Source organism: Meles meles, chromosome 18 (genome assembly GCF_922984935.1).
Source record: "Meles meles chromosome 18, mMelMel3.1 paternal haplotype, whole genome shotgun sequence".
In the NCBI taxonomy this organism is placed as follows: Eukaryota; Metazoa; Chordata; class Mammalia; order Carnivora; family Mustelidae; genus Meles; species Meles meles.
In genome coordinates this window covers 53,495,424-53,519,046 of record NC_060083.1, presented here as the reverse complement: position 1 = coordinate 53,519,046, position 23,623 = coordinate 53,495,424, and the positions used below count along the sequence as shown (strand labels likewise).

Below are 23,623 nucleotides of genomic sequence, written 5' to 3'. Positions count from 1 at the left end.
TGCTTAAGAAAGGATACCCAGGGCGCCTGGGTGGCTCAGTGGATTAAGCCGCTGCCTTCGGCTTGGGTCATGATCTCGGGGTCCTGGGATCGAGCCCCGCATTGGGCTCTCTGCTCCGCAGGGAGCCTGCTCCCTCCTCTCTCTCTCTGCCTGCCTCTCTGCCTACTTGTGATCTCTCTCTCTCTGTCAGATAAATGAATGGAATCTTTAAAAAAAAAAAAGAAAGGATACCCAGATTCCTCCTGTTTTGTCCTTGGTATTACATTGTTTGCATAGATATCTTGATGATATTTGCTGCCAGTGGTATATTTTGTAACCATCTTGTTTGTCTCCTTTATTATAGGAAATTCTTTTTCCATTATTTTTTTTATTTTGGTTAATATTAATTAGTATGATGCATCCAAATAAGAAATACGAAGAAGTGCCTGACATAGAACTTAACCCTATGGACAAATCTATTCTGTCTAACCTAATTCTGGGATATACTCCAGCAACTAATATTACAAGAAACATCATGCAAAAAGTTTCTACTGACCACCTTCCTGAGGGTATTGTGAACTTATATGGATTCTATCTGTAACAGTATTTTTCTGCTTGCTTTACTGAGTAAATTACACTCTTCACACTTAAAGATATATCCCCTCACCAAAATGTAGTTTAATAAAAATTATTAAATCATTCAATCCTGCTGAAGCACGTTTCATAGGTCTTAATATTTTATATTTCTGAGACCATTTATAAAATAAGCATATTTATACAGGATAAAAGATTCGAAGGCATATTTCCTTTTGATTCTGACCCTTATAATAAGCTGGAGGTATAAAGATTACAAAGCAGTAATCATTTCAGACTGCCGTGCTTATTTATGGAGGTATATGGTGTAAACAGAAGTGGTGCTTACCTTTGGAGACGATGACTGTGGCTAAGTACCTAAGTCTATTTCTCTCAGTTTGTACTTCTCACAAGAAATAGACTGGAAAACAGTGTAAATGATGTGATACTAATGAGCCTAAAGTTGGCTGTGAGAGAACCCAAGACAAGAACTAGAGGAAGTGACAATTTATACTATGATGATTAATTTAGTGAAATACTAAATTGTTGAAAATAACAGATTAACATGTTGTCTTATGTAATCAGATAGCTTTAATTAACTTCTAGTATGTATCGTCATAGTTCTGGATAATGCATTACTGAATAGACAATGCTTATACAATCAGGAGCCAGATAACTTTCTCCTATTGGTTTCTTCTTGACTTACTACTATTTAATATCTTATTGGTATGTTTGTTGGTCTGCCTGAGCACAAGTAGCATGGATATCCATAAGCATTTAGCATGCCAACTCAAAAAACTGATCAGAAATGTTGAGAACAAAATTCTTTGATAGTTCTGACTTAGAGGAAAGCATATATACCAGAGAAACCCAAGTCAGTGTGTATTAACTTAGATGCTAAAATAGTAGAAATATATATAGATACTTTAAAAAAGTTCTGTCTTTTAAACAACAGAACTGTGTGAAAGTGGTACATGTATCCATATATGGTAACATGACTGGTAAGATGTTGAACTAACACCCTCTTTAGTCAGATCAATCTGTGTTCACCTTAAAGGTCCAGAAAATCATGACAATTAGCACTGAGGTAATACTTTATAATTTACAGAGCATTTTTATGTTTGTAATTACATTTGTTCTTAACAACCAGTGTGATCAGCTAGATATTAAGGATGAGTACGCTAGAGTTCAGAGAATTCATTTGCTTATCTCTGCTCACACAGTTAGTAAGTAACATAGTTAAGCACATAGTCCTGTGTTCTTCCATTTCACCACATGTCTTGAAGCTTCTGTAGTGAACACTAGTTGCTTGTAAATAAAACTCTAAGAAAATATTAAAAAATTGGGATTATTTGATGGGAAAGGAATCTCAGTAGAGATTATTTTCTCCATACATCTTCTAGGAAAGGGACAAGCAATATGGGGTTGAAATGGCAATTTTTTTTCAAAGGAGAGTTGAAGTTGGTATCTTAGTTACCAGAGTACATATTTGGTTTCTGAGAAGGATAATGGAATTTTCTTCTTCAGAAGAAATATTTGAAAATAAAATATCCATTCACTTACCAAGGAGTTATCTGTATGGTTTACTTTGAAATAAATAAATGAACTGCATATACTGCATAATAAAGTATATGCCGGACTTCATCATATTAATAACTTTTATGTGTTACACAGACACATAATTTATGTACTCAGATGACAGCTGAGAAATAGTGTCTGAAATTGTACTGTTATTAATTATCATGTATATTTTTAGACTGGCTCTATTTTCTTGAAAGTTAAAGAATAAAACAAGTGCTTATAAAATACTATATTCACCAAATATCATGCTAAATTTGGCCTGTTGTTTGGTAGTAGACTTTTAATTTGTGAGGTAACTTTATTGTTATAATATTTTACAGTCATAATTACTGAAGAATATGCAAATGAAAAGGAATTATTAATATCCAGTCTTTCTAAACCCAACAACTTTGTGGGTGTGGTTTTCAAAGACTTCATGTCCTATGAACTTCGTTTTTTTCCTGATATGATTCCAGTGTCTTCTATTTATATGGATTCAAGAGGTAAATAGCCCTAAACAATCTTGTAAATCAAGTAAATGCATGTCTTTGCTGGTTTTAGTTCATATGCAAAATTTGATGGGGTCCAACATAGGCATTTTCAACTGTACTTTCTTGTTCAGAGAAGAAAACAGCCAAGTGTAGCATAAATATATATGTATAAACAAATATCTGTCTACATCTACATGTAATATGAAATATAATTTATGTAACATCCATTTTAATGTTAATACATTTATATATCATCATTTATATAATACATATATATACTATATAGCATATATAATATATAGGATTATATATTATATATAATACATGTATGTATATCTTCATTACAGTAACAGCAAAATTTTATCTTGAATTATATGACTTTCTGAATCAGCATTTTTTTCTCCATGTAATTGTTTTTCACATGTGATGTGCTACATATTTTCCAAATTTTAAGGTCTTGGACCAATGAACTTTATTAGTTTTATGTTTATATCATGGAAAACAACCTTCAGTGCTTAAACCTCTAAAGAGATACTATCAACCACAAACATTTATTGAGCAATGTTGAAGTCCCTTATGTTGAGTGTTGAATTTGTGACTTGATTCCAAAAGGCACTTAGAAAAAAATTTTTTTTCCTGTCCTCTTAACCTGGACTTGTCCTGGCATCTGGATGTGCTTTGAATCTGATTAAGTCACTGTAGAATGACTTACCTTAAAACAGAAAAGTGACTTATTTTAAATAACCATGTTTACAGTTGATTTCTTTTTATGTAACCCTTTTATTTCAAAACTTTCAAATAAATAATAAAGAATGTGCTATTCTCTGCCTTCAAAGGACAACTCCTTATTTTCTTCCGTCCTATGGAGATTAACTAATTATATTGCTTTAGTAACCCTCCATGTAAAAGAAAGCATTTACATGTTGTGCAAATATTTCTGTCTCACATTTTGTCCCCATAGCTGGCTGTTCAACATCGTGTGAGGCTGCTCAGTACTGGACCTCAGGGTTCACAGTTTTACAGGCATCCATAGATGCAGCCATTATACAGGTAACTATGATGAAGGAAGTAAAATAAAGCCAAAGCATATATATATTTTTTAAAGATTTTATTTATTTGAGAGAGAGAGAAAGCCAAACCGTATTTTGACAATTATGCCCTACATCTGTATAGTTAGGAATTTGTTTGTCTACTGTCAAATGTACAGTAGCTGTATGTTACAGCTTCTTTAAGAAAAAAAAATAAGGAAGAAGTCATGTTTTCTGATTAAATATTTTTCAGACCCCACTTTTATTTGATGGTTTCTAAGCATGTGAACTTAGCATTCCGTATATCTGTATTGTTTTATCTGTGTTGACCATAGGTAATACTTATGAAAGATGTATATTTACAGACTTTTCCCTTGAATAAAACCAAGTTAAAGAAAGTGAGTATTTTTATTATGTTAATCATAGTAGTAGATTTCATTTTTTTATGTAACAAAAATTTATCACTTATTTGCCAAGCATCATTTCTTTTTCTTTTATTTTTTTTAAAGATTTTCTTTTCTTTCTTTCTTTCTTTCTTTTTTTTTTTTAAGATTTTATTTATTTATTCATGAAAGACGGAGAGAGGCAGTAGCAGAGGGAGAAGCACATTCCCTGTGGAGCAGGGAGTCTGATGTGGGGCCTGATTTCAGGACACTGGGATCATGACCTGAGCTGAAGACAGACACTTAACTGACTAAGCCACCCAGGAGCCTGCCAAGCATTGCTTCTAAGTGATATACTAATATGAATCCATTTAATCTGTAGCAACCATATGAGATTTGTGCCATTACTCTCTCCATTTTAAAAGTGAAACTGAAGCACAGGGAGATTAAGTGACTTTACAAAATTCAGTTAATTAGTGGCAAAGCTAATTCAAACTCTGGCTTTTTGCCTCCCAAGTTTGTGTTTGAATACTGTACTGACGCTAGGACTAGGATTGTGTATAACTGTTACAGTTATAATCTAAAGACATTTAGACCCTATCAAGTGTCTCACATTTTAGTTTAAAAGGAGACCTTGAATAGGACACCTATCTCTGTTAGTTGTTAGACTTCTATATAGTAAACTGACTACAATCATAATACTTCACTTGACAGGGTTGTTGTAAGAACCAACTGATAGGTATAGGATTGTCTCATAAACTCTTATGAGATGGTATAATGTATTAATATTACCCAAATTCAGGGCGCCTGGGTGGCTCAGTGGTTTAAACCTCTGCCTTCGGCTCAGGTCATGATCCCAGGGTCCTGGGATCGAGTCCTGCATCGGGCTCTCTGCTTGGCGGGGAGCCTGCTTCCTCCTCTCTCTCTCTCTCTCTGCCTACTTGTGATCTCTCTCTGTCAAATAAATAAATAAAATCTTAAAAAAAAAATATTACCCAAATTCAATAATATAGAAGTTTAAGGTAAAGACGGTGAAATATAGGATCTATCGCATAAAAGTAGTATAACACTTTTATACTACTTTTTTGTGTTTTGGCCAAAGACCTTAGCCATTCACAGCCTAGACCACACTGGATGGATAAGAAAGCACATATTATTTTAGACAAGGTAAAAGTATCATATGGCATAAAGTTTTATAATTCTGTCTATACATGCTGCATATATAGATTTTAAAACAATAGAACATACCATTTAAAAAATTTTTTAAAGTGAGTCATGGTACTAATAATCATCCCTTAATTCTCAATTTTATAAATGCATATTTTTGTTAAGATGTATATAACTGTCTGCTTAAGAAGATAATTGTTCAATTTTATTTTCTTCAACAAGTTATTTCATCAAAATTTATAGACTTCCCAACTATAGACTTTATGGTATACTTCCAGAATGAATAAAAGCAATAATGTATGCTATATCATGATATTGTAGTCAGTTACTTTATTTCAGGTGTGGTTTTTGAGAATTGTATTTGTAACAGGTTTGTACTAAATTTGGGAGTGTAATTGTCACATTTTATTGGGGGCCACTACCAGCATTAAATTCACTGATTATATTTGTATTTTCCAATTCTAGCTGAGGACCAATGTTTCCTTTTGGAAGGAACTGGAGTCAACTAGAGCTGTCATTATGGGAGAAACTTCTGTGGTTGAGATAGATACCTTTCCCCGAGGAGTGATTTTAATATACCTAGTTATAGCATTTTCACCTTTTGGATACTTTTTGGCAATTCATATCGTAGCAGAAAAAGAGAAAAAGTTAAAGGAGTTTTTAAAGATAATGGGACTTCATGACACTGCCTTTTGGTATGTTATTACAAGTTTATTGTTTAGTGTGATTAATAATTGTAAAGATCGTCAGATTGTAATTTTGTTTTTCGCTCAAGTTGGGGTGCTGATCCTTTTTACTTGCAATGATTGCCTTTGTCTTGGAATATGAGACTAAGGCAATAATAAGCTTTAACAATATATTGGCTTCTTTTTTTTTTTTTAACCATAAGGGAAATGGGATTTGAAAAACTGATGTTGATATAACTGTTTAAATTTTATTTCACATTTTGTCTTAATTGATGAGGTGTGTTCTTTGTATTTCAGTGTCTAGAACATGAAAGATCTTGGAAAGTTAGAAATTAATTGTTATAGTCTTCCCCAATATCATAGCATATGCATTTATTAGAAATTTAATTAAAATGATTGAAGTTTTGCATATGTGGTATATGGGATTTTCCCCCTGGGAAAAAAGTTATTTGCATGAATTAAGAAGAAAATATACAAAATAGTTTATAGAGAAGCAAATTTGAAAAATGTTTTCGCAAGTGAGCTTTCATGGGTCAGCATTTTTATATAATGATGATGTTATAGAGGCATGCCTTTTTATAAATAATTCTGAGTGAATTTTCCTTACTTTTCCCACTGTGTAGTAGGAAAATTTATTTTGACCTCACTTTGGGGGAAAAGTTAATACTGTGCATGTGAGTTGCTATTATAGTCCATTTTATAAAATTTTATTCCATTTAGCCCAATGCAGCAATTAATTATAACACTTTAATAATATCACTTTACATAAAGGGGTCATTGTGTATAATGTATTTTCTTTGCACTTTTTTTTCCCCCTGTTATTTGAGTAGTGATTGGTTTTTAAGATGCATTAAATTATTAAAGTGCTTTGTGAGGAAGCGATAGTTGGAAGCATTTAGGCAAATCAATTTCTTAGTGCCTCCCTTTTGCCTCTGTAAAATGATAGGGAGTCAGTTTTGGTAATGTAGGTATCTTTTAGTCCTATTTCATTGGTTTCATGGTAACACACATAGATTATGATCAGCTTACATTAAAAAAACAAAAAAAATTTGGAAGGGGAGGCGAACCATAAGAGACTATGGACTCTGAAAAACAACCTGAGGGTTTTGAAGGGTCAGGGGTGGGAGGTTGGGGGAACAGGTGGTGGGTAATGGGGAGGGCACGTTTTGCATGGAGCACTGGGTGTTGTGCAAAAAGAATGAATACTGTTACGCTGAAAAAATAAATAAAATGGGAAAAAAAAAACAACCAAACAAACCCAAGTACTGTAGCAATTCCATTGAACTCTGATTTAAGAAGAAATTTTGAGTAAATATACTGAGTCCATTGTTGATCATTATCTTGCACTGTATAAATGTGGTAAGTATGTTGTTGATTAGTGATTGTGTTGATTAGTTGATTAGTGTTGTTTTAAAGTACCAAAAGGTGTCAGAAGTTTAATTATATCCCAGGGTATAAGAAAATTGTCATTAGGCTCTTCTGTATTTTAAGAAAATCAGAAATGTTGTACATTATTGAACTTTTGAGAATATTAGATTTAAATTAGTCATAAATTGCTATTAATTTGTGAAGGTTTTTTTGACTCTTAAAAAGATAATCGCTATTTTATCTCTATAGCATGTTGTACTTTTACCTTTAATGTAACTAATGTATTTTTAATTAGTTGTAAGAGCATTATTTTTTAGTAAATGAACATACATAGGAGAGAATAAACAATTTTAAAAATAAAATTGCTAAAATAAAGCTGAAGTTTTGTTTGAAATAATTTTTAATTGTTAATGCCTATGCATGTAACCATAAATATGTTTATATTCTCATTTTAGGCTTTCCTGGGTTCTTCTGTATACAAGTTTGATTTTTCTTATGTCCCTTCTTATGGCAGTCATTGCTACAGCTTCTTCGTTATTCCCTCAAAGTAGCTGTGTTGTGGTATTTCTACTTTTTTTCCTGTATGGGTTATCGTCTGTGAGTATTTTAACTTGAAATGGGAATAAAGAACTGTCAGAGTAGTTGATTAATATAGCGAATTATTATTCTTTGGTTAATTTATAGTTGATTTGTTACTAGGTTACTGATAAATGAATTGTGTATAGCATCATTTTATCTCCAGGTTTTTAGGAAAGGTACAAAATAGTCTCAAATTTAACTTGTTTTCATATAATGTATTTCACATACAAATTTCTGAGTCTTTTACTATCTTCATATAATCAAATTCTGTGTATAGTTAAGATTGTCTAGTACTAGAGTTTTTTCAAACCCCTTGTTTTCATGAAATCTTGACTATTTCAAGTTAATTTATGTTATAGGGTGATGATTTATAAAGGTATGCCTTTGTAGATACAGCTCTTTGACAGTGTTAATATTCATTTGGTATATTGGCTGAATGCAGCTGTTGTTTCCAGTAGTTCCAGTTTCCATTTTGATTGGCTTATGTGCCTGTGCTATACCGGTTAAATTTTTTCATAATCACCTTTCTTTTTAACATGATGATTTACAAACAACTCAGACTTCTATATACAGTTAACTCATTTTGCATCGTATTAACACATTGCATTTAAAAGATAGGTTCTCCGTTTAAAAGCTGGTTGGTTTATTGTTTTGTTCACATGTATATATATATCTAACTGCAGAAACATGTGACTGTTTATGGTTTCTATAGTGTAGAAGTAACCATGTTTGCCTTATGTAGGTAAATTGTAGTTTTTAATGTTTGTCATCTTGAGTTTCGTTATGTATTTATCATGATTTACATGAAAATAAAATACTTTACCATAGATAACATTTAGAAAGTATTTCAGTGAATGTATTTTCCAATGAAAATAACTTGTTCTTTTACAAGCAAAATTAATTTTATTTTCATACCAATGTATATGAACAATGCATTAATCTTAATATTTATATTTTCCAGATATTTTTTGCTTTAATGCTGACACCTCTTTTTAAAAAATCAAAACATGTGGGAATAGTTGAATTTTTAGTCACTGTGGCTTTTGGATTTGTTGGCCTTCTTATAGTCTTCATGGAAAGTTTTCCCAAATCATTAGTGTGGCTTTTCAGTCCTTTCTGTCAGTGTACTTTTTTGATTGGTATTGCACAGGTAGGTAATACATTCATCTTGCTTTCACTAAATATTTTTTTCCTCCAATTCCATGCAGCCTGTTATACTACAATGCATACTACCTGATTTGCAAAGAAATTATTTTAAAATGTCCGCGTGAGAAAGTAATCCTATTTGAATACTAGAGTACGTTTTACTCGGTTTTATTTACATTTTCTTAATTTCTAAGTTTTTCATTTATATGATCTGTTTATAAATTTTCTACTCCATCTGTTAGTGTGTCTCAATAATCTATTTCACTGCAATAATTTAGTTTGTTAGATGTCGTTGTTTTAAGCATCAGGTAATCTGAATTGCTCTATGGCCTGGTTACATTGCTCCTTTTGTGAATTTATCTCAGATGTGTACCTGGCAGAAAATTGTGTGTGGAGCAAAACAAACTTTCATGACTGTATTAGTGAAATAAGTATACCTGGTCGATTTTACTTTTAGGGTTCATGGGATTGTCATTCACCTAAATAATATTTATATTCATTTATTTTTAAAGTATTTATTTGGTTTTTATTAGTCTTTATAGGGTCAGTCAGGTTCTAAGGGAAAAATTCTTATGAGAAATTGCTTTATATAATAAAACATAAATTTGTTTAATATATAAAGAGAAAATATAATTACTAATATAAGAGATGATTCATGTTGACTGATAGAATATTCTGATTTGTGAGATCTAAGATAGATTGTTTATGAGCATTGAATTAAACAAGTTTTAATAACATTGGATCTAAGAACTGTTGTTTATACATTTTAAGAGTCCACTGAGTTCTCCTTCAACTTAGAGAGGTAGAATTAGAGATTCATATGTTTTGTTGATTGTGGGAAGGACTTTTGATGTTTATTTAACCCATCTTCCATTTCACGGAGGAGGAGACTGAGATCCAGAGTGGTGTGATTAAAGTTTATTCACTTAATGGCAGATCTAGGACCTAAATGAGGCCTCAGCCTCTAGTATATTTCTTTCTGCTCTCTCATATATATCTACCATGAACAATGTAATAGTTGTGTTAAATAAGAATACCTTCCTATTTTCAGCATTGAAAGGATGCTGATCATAATTTTATCCTCTAATACTTAATTTGCTCGACTGCCACATGGACCATCTGTTTGCATCAGTTAGTGTTAATTGAATATTTTATTGTTATTTCATTTGACAGTCATTGCATCAAAATTAAAAGCCCCAAGAGTGGATGTATTCTCCTTTTAGAACATAGTTTTAGAAACTATACTCCTTTTACAACAAGTTTTAGAAACATAACATTAAAAAGGATTGAAATGGATTGTTGTGATAAATTTATATTTTGGTGAAGTTTCTGTTGTTTTCCTTGTAAATTCATACTAATTTGGTAGATTGTTTAATCTGTTAAAAGGCCCAGTTTGGTTCCCACCAATCTGGATATAATGAGTAACTCTGGTGTTAGCTTTCAGTTATTTTTATCATTTTTATATAATAAAGTTTGTGTTTCTGTTTTTCAGGTTATGCACTTAGAAGATTTTAATGAAGGTGCTTTATTTTCTAATTTGGCTGAAGGCCCATATCCTCTAATTATTACTATTGTCATTCTGGCACTTAATAGTGTATTCTATGTCCTCTTGGCTATCTATCTTGATCAAGTCATTCCAGGTATGCAGGTAGTTATTGGATTTCTGCTTTAAAGATTTTTAGTTTTTTTTTTGCTCACATAGAATCAATTTAATTAAAATATTTTTTCTTGTCAGAGCACCCCATCATATTTGTTGTCCAGGCTTTTAATTTAATTTAATTTTTATTTTTTTAAAAGATTTTATTTATTTATTTGACAGAGAGAGAGAGAGAGATCATAAGTAGGCAGAGTGGCAGGCATGGGGGGGTGGGAAGCAGGCTCCCCGCTGAGCAGAGAATCCGATGTGGGGCTCGATCCCAGGACCCCGGGATCATGACCTGAACAGAAGGCAGAGGCTTAATCCACTGAGTCACCCAGGCACCCCTAACTTAATTTTAAATAAATATATTTTGTACCTGTGTCTTAACCACTAGTGAACATAAGGGGATTTATTTTTTACTTTACTTTGAAAACATTAAGTCCTTAACTGAATTTATCTCTGTCCTTCCCTGTGTCAGTTTTCTTTCTTGGCTAAAGTATTTGACTATTTTACCCTCTAAGGTACAAAACTGTGAAGTAATCTTGTAACTTCATAGTTTTCACCTTATGTAGTTCATATAATTCTCCTTATCTGTCGTGTATCTCTAACCAACTCCTGTAGATTCAAATATTATTAAAACATCTAACACTCCCTTGACTTTCCCCTTTGAGTTCCTCATTATACTTTTGTCTGTGTTCTAGACCTGCACTTATATGATAAGTACTACACACAAGTGGCTTTTAAAATTTAAATTAATTAAAATTAATTAAATTAACAGTCCATTTCCTTGGTAGCACAAGTCACCTTCTGACTGCTCAGTAGCTGTTACCATATTGTACAGTCAGATAGAGGACATTTCCATCCCTGCAGAGGGATAGCCTGGGCAGCACTAGTCTACAGCATTGTAATCCCTCTCATCTCATTACCTGCCTTCAGTCTGTCTAAAACTTCACCATTCCCTTTAATCAAGTTATTCATCTCCGAAATCACCTCACTGGGCATATCCTAGTGAATTAAATAGAAACTCCTTATGTATTAATGTCCTTCACAATACTTTTATATATTTAATCCCTTTTTACTCTCTCCCTCCTTACTGTATTCTATATTCATCCTATTTACCTATTTAAACACAGCTCCAGTATATCGGTTAGATTGTTTTTAGTTAGAAAACCATTTTGGTTGACTTAAACAAGAAGGAAATTGGCTGTTACTTAAAAGGAAGTCCAGAGAGATAGGATAGACTCCGAGTTGGTTGTCTTGCTCAGCTGTGTCATCAGGGACCCACTCTCTCCATGCTCTGGCCACCTGTATCCGATTCTGGCACATTTGCTCTCAATTGCTGCTGTGGAATGCTTCTTTGTTCGTGTCCAGGGGAAGAAGGAGGGTGAATCTTTCCCCTACCTACCTAAAACCTTTGCTTTTGTCTAATTGGTTACATGCCTATGGTTGGAGCAGTAATAGTCACCAGAGCGTGCCACATGCTGATTAGATCAGTTAGGATCTTCTCTGTAGTTGGGATCAGATCAGGTGTGGTCATCTACAAGAGGAGTGGATATTTTTAAAAATGGGAAGTATCGGTTTTTGTGGGGAAAGAGGCGAAAATGGATATATACTGTATGAGCAACCATCACTGTCTACCATGTCTAAGTCTTCTTTGCCTCTCCTGTTGCTATGTTACTCTCCTGATTTTAAAAAGGCTTCTCCATGATGGAGCACCTGGGTGGCTTGGTTGGTTAAGTGGCTGCTTCAGCTCAGGTCGTGATCCCTGGATCCTGGGATCAAGCCTTGCATCAGGCTCCCCGCTGAGCGGGGAGCCTGCTTCTCCCTCTCCCTCTGTCTGTGGCTCTGCCTTGTGCTCTCTCTCTATCTCTCTGTCAAATAAATAGATAGAATCTTAAAAAAAAAAAAAAAAAGGTCTTCTCGATGAACTACATCCACTTTTTCTAAGTATTAAATATTAGCTGTTTTCATTGACTCTCTAAGATGAGACACATTTTTTTTTCCATTTTATTTATTTTTTCAGCGTAACAGTATTCATTCTTTTTGCACAACACCCAGTGCTCCATGCAAAACGTGCCCTCCCCATTACCCACCACCTGTTCCCCCAACCTCCCACCCCTGATCCTTCAAAACCCTCAGGTTGTTTTTCAGAGTCCATAGTCTCTTATGGTTCACCTCCCCTCCCCAGTGTCCATAGCCCGCTCCCCCTCTCCCAATCCCACCTCCCGCCAGCAACCCCCAGTTTGTTTTGTGAGATTAAGAGTCATTTATGGTTTGTCTCCCTCCCAATCCCATCTTGTTTCATTTATTCTTCTCCTATCCCCCTATCCCCCCATGTTGCTTCTCCATGTCCTCATATCAGGGAGATCATATGATAGTTGTCTTTCTCCGATTGACTTATTTCACTAAGCATGATACGCTCTAGTTCCATCCACGTCGTCGCAAATGGCAAGATTTCATTTCTTTTGATGGCTGCATAGTATTCCATTGTGTATATATACCACATCTTCTTGATCCATTCATCTGTTGATGGACATCTAGGTTCTTTCCATAGTCTGGCTATTGTAGACATTGCTGCTATAAACATTCGGGTACACGTGCCCCTTCGGATCACTATGTTTGTATCTTTAGGGTAAATACCCAGTAGTGCAATTGCTGGGTCATAGGGTAGTTCTATTTTCAACTTTTTGAGGAACCTCCATGCTGTTTTCCAGAGTGGTTGGACCAGCTTGCATTCCCACCAACAGTGGAGGAGGGTTCCCCTTTCTCCACATCCTCTCCAGCATCTGTCATTTCCTGACTTGTTAATTTTAGCCATTCTGACTGGTGTGAGGTGATATCTCATTGTGGTTTTGATTTGTATTTCCCTGATGCCGAGTGACGTGGAGCACTTTTTCATGTGTCTGTTGGCCATCTGGATGTCTTCTTTGCAGAAATGTCTGTTCATGTCCTCTGCCCATTTCTTGATTGGATTGTTTGTTCTTTGGGTGTTGAGTTTGCTAAGTTCCTTATAGATTTTGGATACTAGCCCTTTATCTGATATGTCGTTTGCAAATATCTTCTCCCATTCTGTCAGCTGTCTTTTGGTTTTGTTAACTGTTTCCTTTGCTGTGCAAAAGCTTTTGATCTTGATGAAATCCCAATAGTTCATTTTTGCCCTTGCTTCCCTTGCCTTTGCCGTTGTTCCTAGGAAGATGTTGCTGCGGCTGAGGTCGAAGAGGTTGCTGCCTGCATTCTCCTCAAGGATTTTGATGGATTCCTTTCTCACATTGAGGTCCTTCATCCATTTGGAGTCTATTTTCGTGTGTGGTGTAAGGAAGTGGTCCAATTTCATTTTTCTGCATGTGGCTGTCCAATTTTCCCAGCACCATTTATTGAAGAGGCTGTCTTTTTTCCATTGGACATTCTTTCCTGCTTTGTCGAAGATGAGTTGGCCATAGAGTTGAGGGTCGATTTCTGGGCTCTCTATTCTGTTCCACTGATCTATGTGTCTGTTTTTGTGCCAGTACCATGCTGTCTTGATGATGACAGCTTTGTAATAGAGCTTGAAGTCCGGAATTGTGATGCCACCAACTTTGGCTTTGTTCTTCAATATTCCTTTGGCTATTCGAGGTCTTTTCTGGTTCCATATAAATTTTAGGATTATTTGTTCCATTTCTTTGAAAAAAATGGATGGTATTTTGATAGGGATTGCATTAAATGTGTAGATTGCTTTAGGTAGCATAGACATTTTCACAATATTTATTCTTCCAATCCAGGAGCATGGAACATTTTTCCATTTTTTTGTGTCTTCCTCAATTTCTTTCATGAGTACTTTATAATTTTCTGTGTATAGATTCTTGGTCTCTTTGGTTAGGTTTATTCCTAGGTATCTTATAGTTTTGGGTACAATTGTGAATGGGATTGACTCCTTAATTTCTCTTTCTTCAGTCTTGTTGTTGGTGTACAGAAATGCAACTGATTTCTGTGCATTGATTTTATATCCTGACACTTTACTGAATTCCTGTACAAGTTCTAGCAGTTTTGGAGTGGAGTCTTTTGGGTTTTCCACATATAGTATCATATAAGATGAGACACATTTAAACCTTCAGGATATGTTCCCTATCTAGGTATAAACTTTTCCTCTTTTGAACTCTTATTAGTACCATGCATGACATGCTTCATTTCTGCATTGTGTTCTAGCCACTTGTTATAGTGTACCCATAAAGACATAAGTTCCTTTAGAATGGAAAATGCATTTCACGCATCTTTATATTCTCAAATACTGTAAGTATCTCAAACTGTTTATGGACTAGAATTATTTGTCAGTGAAACATTTCTCACACAATGATGATTTAATACTTTATATGTAAACTTTAGATCTAGGTCATATGTTTCACATACTGCTTTTATGATTTAAAACATGGTTTTTATAAATAATTTGTTATGATAAAGTCTTTTTTATTTTTCAGGGGAATTTGGCTTACGGAGATCATCTTTTTATTTTCTAAAGCCATCATATTGGTCAAAGAGCAAAAGAAATTATAAGGAGTTATCAGAAGGCAATGTTAATGGGAATATTAGTTTTAGTGAAATTGTTGAACCTGTTTCTTCAGAATTTATGGGAAAAGAAGCCATAAGGTATCATTTAGTCATTGGCAATTTAGGTATAAGAAGTATTGATGGAAACTGCTACATTTAAATCCTGTTTTTAAAAAAAATGTATATAAGTATTATATCTTAAGAGAGTTGGTACAGATCTCATGATTTTTATTTTTATTTTTTATTTTTTAAAAAATATTTTATTTATTTATTTGACAGAGAGAGAGATCACAAGTAGGCAGAGAGGCAGGCAGAGAGAGAGGGAGAAACAGGCTCCCCACTGAGCAGAGAGCCCGATGTGGGGCTTGATCCCAGGACCCTGAGATCATGACCTGAGCCGAAGGCAGAGGCTTAAACCACTGAGCCACCCAGGCGCCCCCAGATCTCATGATTTTTAAAACAGAGTATTAATGTGGGCTACTTTTCTTTTAAGTTCTTACTTTGTAATCATTTCGAGTAATGTGCTAGGTTTGAGATTTTATGTTTCAATGGAAATTTTTAAAAGTAATGAACCTAGTATTTCACAATTAAGCTGTTTTCAGATTTGTTGCATTATGTAGATTGAAACCGAATAAATATTAACTTTATAATTTTATTCAGGCTACATTGTATATTGTCCTTTGTTAATTTCGTAGATGTTTGGGTATTGTGAGGTAATTATGAACCAAAAAATTTCTGTGAACCAAAGAAATTCACTACTGTACCTTGCTAGATGAATCAAAACCAAATTTAAAAAATAACAGGAAGAAAGAGAAAAGAAATAAAAAGAAAAATGGAAGAAAAAGTGTTTTTTAAATTTGAGAAAGATAAAAGCAAAGAAGAGCCAAATACTTAGGATATAAAAGTGGGCTAATGGTCTGCTTTCTCAAGGGCAAATTTTGAACTGGTTAACGAAACAATTCATTCTTTAAAAAGTGATTTAAGACATTTAAAGTAGAGTGAGAGAACCACTTCACATTACAGATAGTTTGAAATGTGTGCTGATGTGAAATATAGCATTTGGTTTTTAATCTCTTAACTGATGTAACAAGTATTTGATAAATTATAAATAGGAAAGTATCAAAAATGAAAAGAAATCTATAAATTCCTTGAGCGAAGTGCTTTATTTTTAGAAGTTGGCTTGTTAAGAAAAATGAATGAATGACACTTAAAATGGAGAGGAGTATATACTTCTATGGTTTCTTTAAAGTGATTTTATAATTATTCTCAGCTCTCTTAGGTTTATTGTTTTAGTAGAAAGGTACTTTATTATAATTCCTATTAAATGTGATAGCTTTGATAAAAATATGTGTGGAAATACACATCCTTATGCTTTAAATACTTAAGTAGAAAATGGTGTTTTTCAGAATCAGTGGTATTCAGAAGACATACAGAAAGAAAGGTGAAAATGTGGAAGCTTTGAGAAGTAAGTAGCTTTTCTTTATTCAGTCCATAATTGTAAAGTACAAATTGGAAAATAATTTGCATAGATTTTTTAGTTTGTGGGAAATTTAAACTTCCTTACCACAATTTTCTCTCTTTCTTTTAGGGCTACTTTCATTATTTATGATTAATATTCATAATAAAATTAACAGCATCAAAATAGTAAAAGGAAAAGTACTATCTATTAAAGATGAAAAATATTCAACTATTGGGATGCCTGAGTGGCTCAGTTGGTTAAGCATCTGCCTTCAACTCAGGTTATAATCCTAGGGTCCTAGGATCCAGTCCCACATCAGGCTCCCTGCTCGGCAGGCCAGCCTACTTTCCACTCTCCCTCTTCCAGTCCCTTTGCTTGTGCTCATTCGCTCTCTCATGACTAAAATCTTAAACAACAACAACAACAACAACAACAACAAAACCCACACAGAAAAAAGAAAGAACAGTGTTCAACTATTTGAACACGTATATGTCCTTTTTTAAAATTATTATGCATGTATATATGTGTTATTTTTCCCCCTTTTGACCTAGCACAGGGTTTCGCAGTGTCAGTACAGTACTACTGACATTTTGAGTCTGATAATTACTTGCTGTGGGAACTATCCTGAGATTTGTAGAATGTTTAACAATGTGTCAGGATTCTTCAGAAGGAATAGAACTTACACACACACAAACATAGGAACACATATATACAGAGAGCAGATGACCTGGAGGGATAGGGGAAGGAGGGAGTGAAGAAGTTATTTTTAAGAAATTGGTTCCCATGATTGTAGGACCCTGCAAGTCGGAAATCTGTAGGGCAGAGTGGCAGCTTGGAAACTGAGGCAAGAGCTGAAGTTGCAGTCTTGAGTCCAAAATTCATAGGATAGGCGGTCAGGCTGGAGACTTAGGAAATCTATGCTGCACTCTTGAGGAAGAATTCTCTCTTTTCAGGGAAAACTGTTTTTGCTCTGTAGGCCTTCAGCTGAGAAGATATGGCTCACCAGTATTATGGAGGCATCCAAATTGGAAAGGAAGCAAGGAAACTTTATTTGTGGTTGATATGAGTGTCCATTTAAAAATATCTGAGTAGATTTACAAAAAAGTCAGTGGAACTAAAAAGTGAATTTAGCAAGGGTGACAGGATATAAGATAAATATGGAAAAATCAATTATATTTCTATATACTATTAAAAAATAAAAATAGTATATATCTTAGTCTCTGAAAATATATCTGTAGTTAAATCTGACAAACAGATTTGTACCTTAATGCAGATTTGTACCCTAAAAAATAAAAAAACATTGCTGAAAGAAATTTAACATGTAAATAAGTGGAGAGAGATATCATGTTCACGGGTGAGAAGACTCAATGTTAGATGTCAGCTTTACTCAAATTTAAGTACAGTCAGACACACTGAAATATCCTATTAGACTCTTTCTTATTTATTTTGACAAATTGACTCTAAAATTTACATGAAAATGCAAATGAGCTTGAATACTCAAAACCCCTTTGAAAAAGAACAAAGTTGGAGAACTGGTATTACCTTGTTTCAAGACTTCATAAAAATGTTCCAATTATCAAGGCAGTGTAATTTTGGTATAAAAATGACAGAAAAATAGAGAAGTGAAACAGAACAGAGAACATAGAAACAGGCCCATCTAGCTGATTTTCAACAGAGGTACAAAGAGAACTTCCTAGAGAAAAGATGGACTTTTAAACAAATTGCTGTTGAAATATTTAGGTAAAGTGAGCATTGGTTTGTGCTGGGCACCATATACAAAAACTAACTAAAAAATGGGTCATACACCTAACTGTAAAACCTAAAACAATAAAACTTCAAAAAGAGCAAACATTGGAGAAATGCTTTAGAACCTTGAGTTTGACGAAAATTTCTCAGCTATGACACCAGAAGTATAAATTGTAAAATAACTAAAACTAATTGATAAACTGGACTATAAAAGGTAAGGAGAGTTCCGTTCTTTGTAAGACCTGGTAAGGGAAATGAAAAGACAAAATACAGACCTGGGAGAAATGGTTGTAAATCATGTATCTGATCCAGAATATATAAAGATTTCTCAAAACTCGGTAATAAGGAAACAACGCAATTAATGGGTAGAATATTTGAATAGACTCTTTGCCAAAGAAGATATAAGGATAGCAAATAAGCACATGAAAAGATGTCCAACATTACTACTTATTAGGGAAATGCAAATGAAAACCGTTAAGATACCACTACATATTTAGTACAATGATTAAAATTACTATTTTCTATATGTTATGCTATGCTTACTGCAAGTGTAGCTACCATCTGTCCCCACACAGCACTGTAGAATGATTAAAATTGAATCATAGCAAGTGTTGGTGCAGATGTGTGCAGCTAGAACTCACGCACTGCTGGAGGGAACGAGAGGCGGCACAGCTATTTTGGAAAATAGTTTGACAGCTTTTGAAAAAGTGAAATATACACCTATAAGGTGATCTAGCCATTTTACTTTTAGGTATTTGGCCAGGAACATAACTTTATAGAAAGACTTATCATGAATATTTACCATACCTTATTTATTAGACAAAAACTGAGAACAACCTAAATGCCTATCAGTAGGTGAATACACAGACCAACAGTGGTATACCCATACAAGGGAATGCTATTCAGCAAAAAAGGAATGAATTCTTAATACATGCTATAACATGGATAGATCTCAAAATCATAATGCTAAGTGAAAGAAGCCAGAAATAAAATAGAAATAGTACATAATTAAATTTGTATAAAATTATAGAGGAAGCAGAACTAGTCTTTAGTGAAAAAAAGCAGATCTGTGATTATCTGGAGACAGGTGTAGGTGTGTAGAACAGGCAAAAGGGGGAGACATTTTAAAGTAGCACTTTTTGTGGAGATAGATATGTTCGTTATCTTGATAGTGGTGATGGTTTTATGGTTATATACACATGTCAAATTTGGAAGATTTAGAAGATAGGTACAGTTTATTGTTTGTCAACCATATCTCAGTAGTGTTATTTTAAAAATTAAATCAAGTGACTCTGGGTTGTGAAATTGAGCCCTGCTTTGGACTCTGCTCTGTGCGTGGAGCCTGCTTTAGATTCTCTCCCTCTGCCCACTACCCCCTCCTAAAAAAAAAAAAAAAAAAGAAATCAAGCGATTATTAATGTGTGGTTTAACTTCTGAACTCTTTTGTTCCCCTGGTCTATTTATCTATGCTTGGTTTCAACTATTGTAGCTTTTATTGTTTTAACTGTTGTAGCTTTATAGTTAGTCTTAATAACTTTAAATATTATATTTTGGGCACTTTGCATTCTCATGTAAAGAATTATATGAAAATACATTAGAATTAGTTTATAAGTTTTCAGCAGTGTCTGTTTTGGTGAGATATTTTCAAGGGATTTGTTAATTTAAATTGCCAAATTGATTGTTACAGGTTAGATAAGATAATCTCTTATCTTTTTAATGTGTGTAGAGTCTGTAATGATGTTCCCTCTCTTCATTTAGTAATTTGTAATTATTTCATTTGCTTTACAGTGGGTTTGTCAATTTTATTAATCTTTCAAGGAATCAACTTTTGACTTTGAAGTTTTTCTTTTTAAAAAAAATTTTATTTATTATTTATTTGAGAGAGTGAGAGCGAGCGAGCGAGAGAGAGAACATGAATGGTGGCTGGAGGGGGAGAGGGAGAGAATCCACACAGACTCTGCACTAAGCACAGATGCCATCATAGGGCTTGATCTCACAACCCTGAGCCAAAACCAAGAGTCAAACAATTAAATGACTGAGCTACTGAGGTGCACCTGACTTTGTTAGTTTTCTGTATCATATATTTGCTTTGTAGTTTATTGAGCTGTATTACTGTCTTTGTTATTTCTCTATTACTACTTTCTTTGGGTTTAATTTATTCTACTTCTAGCTTCTCGTTATGGAATCAGTTACCTATTTCTGCTCTAATCCTAATGCTCAGTGGCTAAAGGCAACCATTATTTTACTATGACTAAGAAATCTCCAGTTTGCCTGGGGAGTTCTTCATTCAGTTCATGGATTATCTGGGATTGGATGGTGATCTGGGCACATAATTAGCTAATAGGCTAGGTGGTCTAGTGGACTGTAGGTGACATAATTTGCCTTTTTTTTTATGGTCTCTCATCCTTCAGTAGGCTAGTTGAACGGGAAGCAATTGAGTATTTTTGTATTGTGCCATTTCTCATTTTCCCTCTGTTGTCTTCTTAGTTATACATACCTTTTTTAGAAATTACTCTTGATATTATGACATATATTCTTATAAATTAGTGCTTTACTAATTTATAGTATTTGTAGAATAGTAAAGCGAGAACAGGAAGTCCGGACCTTACTTTTATCCTTACTTATCCCTATTATCCCTATTCCAACTTATATTCTGTTGTTTTTCATGTATTTTAATTCTATGTACATTTTAAACCAGAGATAATGTTATTAGCATTGTTTTTTTAAAAGATCGTTCCATTTATATTTACATGTATATTTACCACATCATTTATCTTTGTTACTTCCTGCATTTCTGATCTTCTATCTAGGATAATTTTCTGTGTGTATGAAAAAGATGTTTTTGCTGTTTCCTTTAATGCAGGCCTACAATGATAAATTTTCACAGTTTTTGTTTGCAAATATCTTTCTTTCACCTTTAGTTTTGAAGACTGTTTCTTTGAATGCACAATTTTAGTTTGATGGTTATTCTTTTTCAGCAGTTTAAAATGTAATCTCTTGTCTTCTTATTTCCGCTGTTGGGCTGCAGAGACAGCTGTTAGTTTTATTATTTCTCTGTTGTTGGTATATATGTTTACCCTGGCTGTTTTTAAAGATCTTTTTTTTTTTTTAGTTTTCAAGAGTTTTACTACCACTTGCCTTGGTGGTGTTTATTTGTTTTACATTTATTCCACTTTGGGTATATAAATGCTTCTTGTCTCTCTGGCTTGATGTCTTTCTTCTGTTTAAAAATATTCTCAGCCATTTCTTTAATTCAGTATTGCTTCTGTCCTGTTTTCTCTTTTCTCTCCCTTTAGGTTTATTATTACAGGTTTATGACTTTTCATTTTATTCCAGTTGCCTTTTGTTCTCTTTTCTGAATTTTTTATTGTTTTGTCTCTCTCTGTGCGTTAATCTAGGTATTTTCTTATGACATTTCTTGTCATTTACTAATTTTCTATAGTTCCGCCTAACCTGCTTAAATGCGTATGGAAATATTTTTCACTTACCCTTTCCAGTTTTTGTCTTGCCACTTGGTTCTTTTATATAGTTTTTAGTTCTTTGCCAACATTCTCTTGAGAGCATGATAGCGTGGTTGTTTTAGAATCTTATGGAGTCAATATTTAAATCTCCTCTGGGTCTGTTTCTGTCACCTGCCTTTTCTGTTGGGTTTTGATCTTGCTATTTCCTATCTTGTTTTTGATTAAGTGCTGTGTATCGCATATGAGAATTATAGAGATTATTTGATGCTCTGGATGATGTGATCTTCTTCCAGAGAGGGTTTATTTTCGCTTCTGGCCTGAAGCTCTAGGGATAACTCAGAATCCCAAGTCATCATCAAAGCACGGTCTACAAAACAAAACAAAACAAAACCAAAAACAAACAAAAAAAGCAGGATCTACAGTGATTTAAAGCTGGGATTTCAGATCCTTTTCTTTTATCCTTTAATCTTTGACACATCCATCTAGTGATATTTCTTCATTTTATTTATTTAATTTCTTTAGAGGAGAGAGTAAGAAGTGGGTGAGGGGCAGAGGGAGAGAATCTCAAGCAGGCTTCCCACTGAGTATAGAGCGGGATGTGGGGCTCTGTCTTAAAACCCTGAGATCACAACCTGAGCCAAAATCAGGAGTCAGATGCTCAACCAACTGAACCACCCGGGTTCCCCATATTTCTTTTATTTAAATTGACTTTCTCAAGCATTTACTCAGCCATTCCCATTCTGTTGGTTAGTTTCTAGGTTTTTGCAGTGTTTAACCTTGGGAACAAATTTTTATTTGTCCCTTATTTAATTATCTTAGAAAGTATCAAGAGTGGGTTCGTAGAAACCCTCCCCAATGTTTTGTGTATTCAAGTATTAGGCTGTTAAATATGCTAATAACTTTAAATCTATCACTAAACTTACTGATTACTTAAAGATTATTCAAGTGTTTTGTATAGCTTAATAGAAATAAAAATCACATTTGAGTCCTCTTATTTTCTGAATTAGATTTGTCATTTGACATATATGAGGGTCAGATTACTGCATTACTTGGCCACAGTGGAACAGGAAAGAGTACATTGATGAATATTCTTTGTGGACTATGCCCGCCTTCTGATGGTGAGAGTTTTCCGACTTAAAAAATCTCTTGCTTCGGTTTATTAGTGTTATTAAACAAGGTACCACAAAATAATTATTTATCCTTGACTTATATAAATATATGTCATTTATTATTTATCCTTGATTTACCTAAACATGTGTTGATTTTTTTCCATGAATTGAGACCAACCTCAGTACCTGTAAATATGTTTTATTATTTTTTTATTTTACACGTTTTTTTCAGCAGAAAATAACAATGATTTAAATGTTTATTAAAGTAAAAGGATCTGATTTTGTTACCTATTTTATCAGATATTTGTGTGTATTTTTCATTTTCAAGGAAGGATAAGACGCTGATTAATTGGAAATTAAATGAGACCTATAGATATTTTAGATTGTAGGTATAGATTTCTAAATATGCAGCAGCAGTTCAAAAGGGAAGAATGATAAATATCAAAACCATCTCCTGAAATAGAATTATAAGAGCAATAATGTAACATATAATTGTTGTATGTGATTGCCCCATAGATGAGAATTTAATATGGTAACTCCGTATTTCCACAATAACCTAATAGAGTGGCAGTACAGTAAATACTGTACTTTAAGAAAGGCTGAATTTCCGTGTATTGAATCTGCATTTCTTAAAATGTAGTTTAACTTCTGAAATTAATTTTGTTTTGGTGCTTATCCCTAATTGTGTCACTTTTTAGTGATGGTAGTAATAGCTTACATTTAATAGG

The 23,623-nt window shown here is 33.7% G+C and overlaps 1 protein-coding gene across 4 annotated transcripts in view; it reads left to right on the top strand.

The window, feature by feature from the left end:
* Positions 1-23,623, top strand: part of ABCA5 (ATP binding cassette subfamily A member 5) — a 76,038-nt gene that overhangs the window by 14,787 nt on the left and 37,628 nt on the right. For 3 of the 4 annotated variants that reach the window (XM_045985584.1, XM_045985585.1, XM_045985583.1), the window contains exons 3-12: positions 344-548; positions 2,454-2,615; positions 3,565-3,653; positions 5,647-5,876; positions 7,691-7,832; positions 8,776-8,964; positions 10,453-10,600; positions 15,051-15,219; positions 16,527-16,585; positions 22,794-22,904. In XM_045985584.1, the coding sequence (XP_045841540.1) occupies positions 344-548; positions 2,454-2,615; positions 3,565-3,653; positions 5,647-5,876; positions 7,691-7,832; positions 8,776-8,964; positions 10,453-10,600; positions 15,051-15,219; positions 16,527-16,585; positions 22,794-22,904 (1,504 nt within the window). The remainder of the gene's footprint in view (positions 1-343; positions 549-2,453; positions 2,616-3,564; positions 3,654-5,646; positions 5,877-7,690; positions 7,833-8,775; positions 8,965-10,452; positions 10,601-15,050; positions 15,220-16,526; positions 16,586-22,793; positions 22,905-23,623) is intronic. The other variant, XM_045985586.1, reaches the window with a different exon arrangement.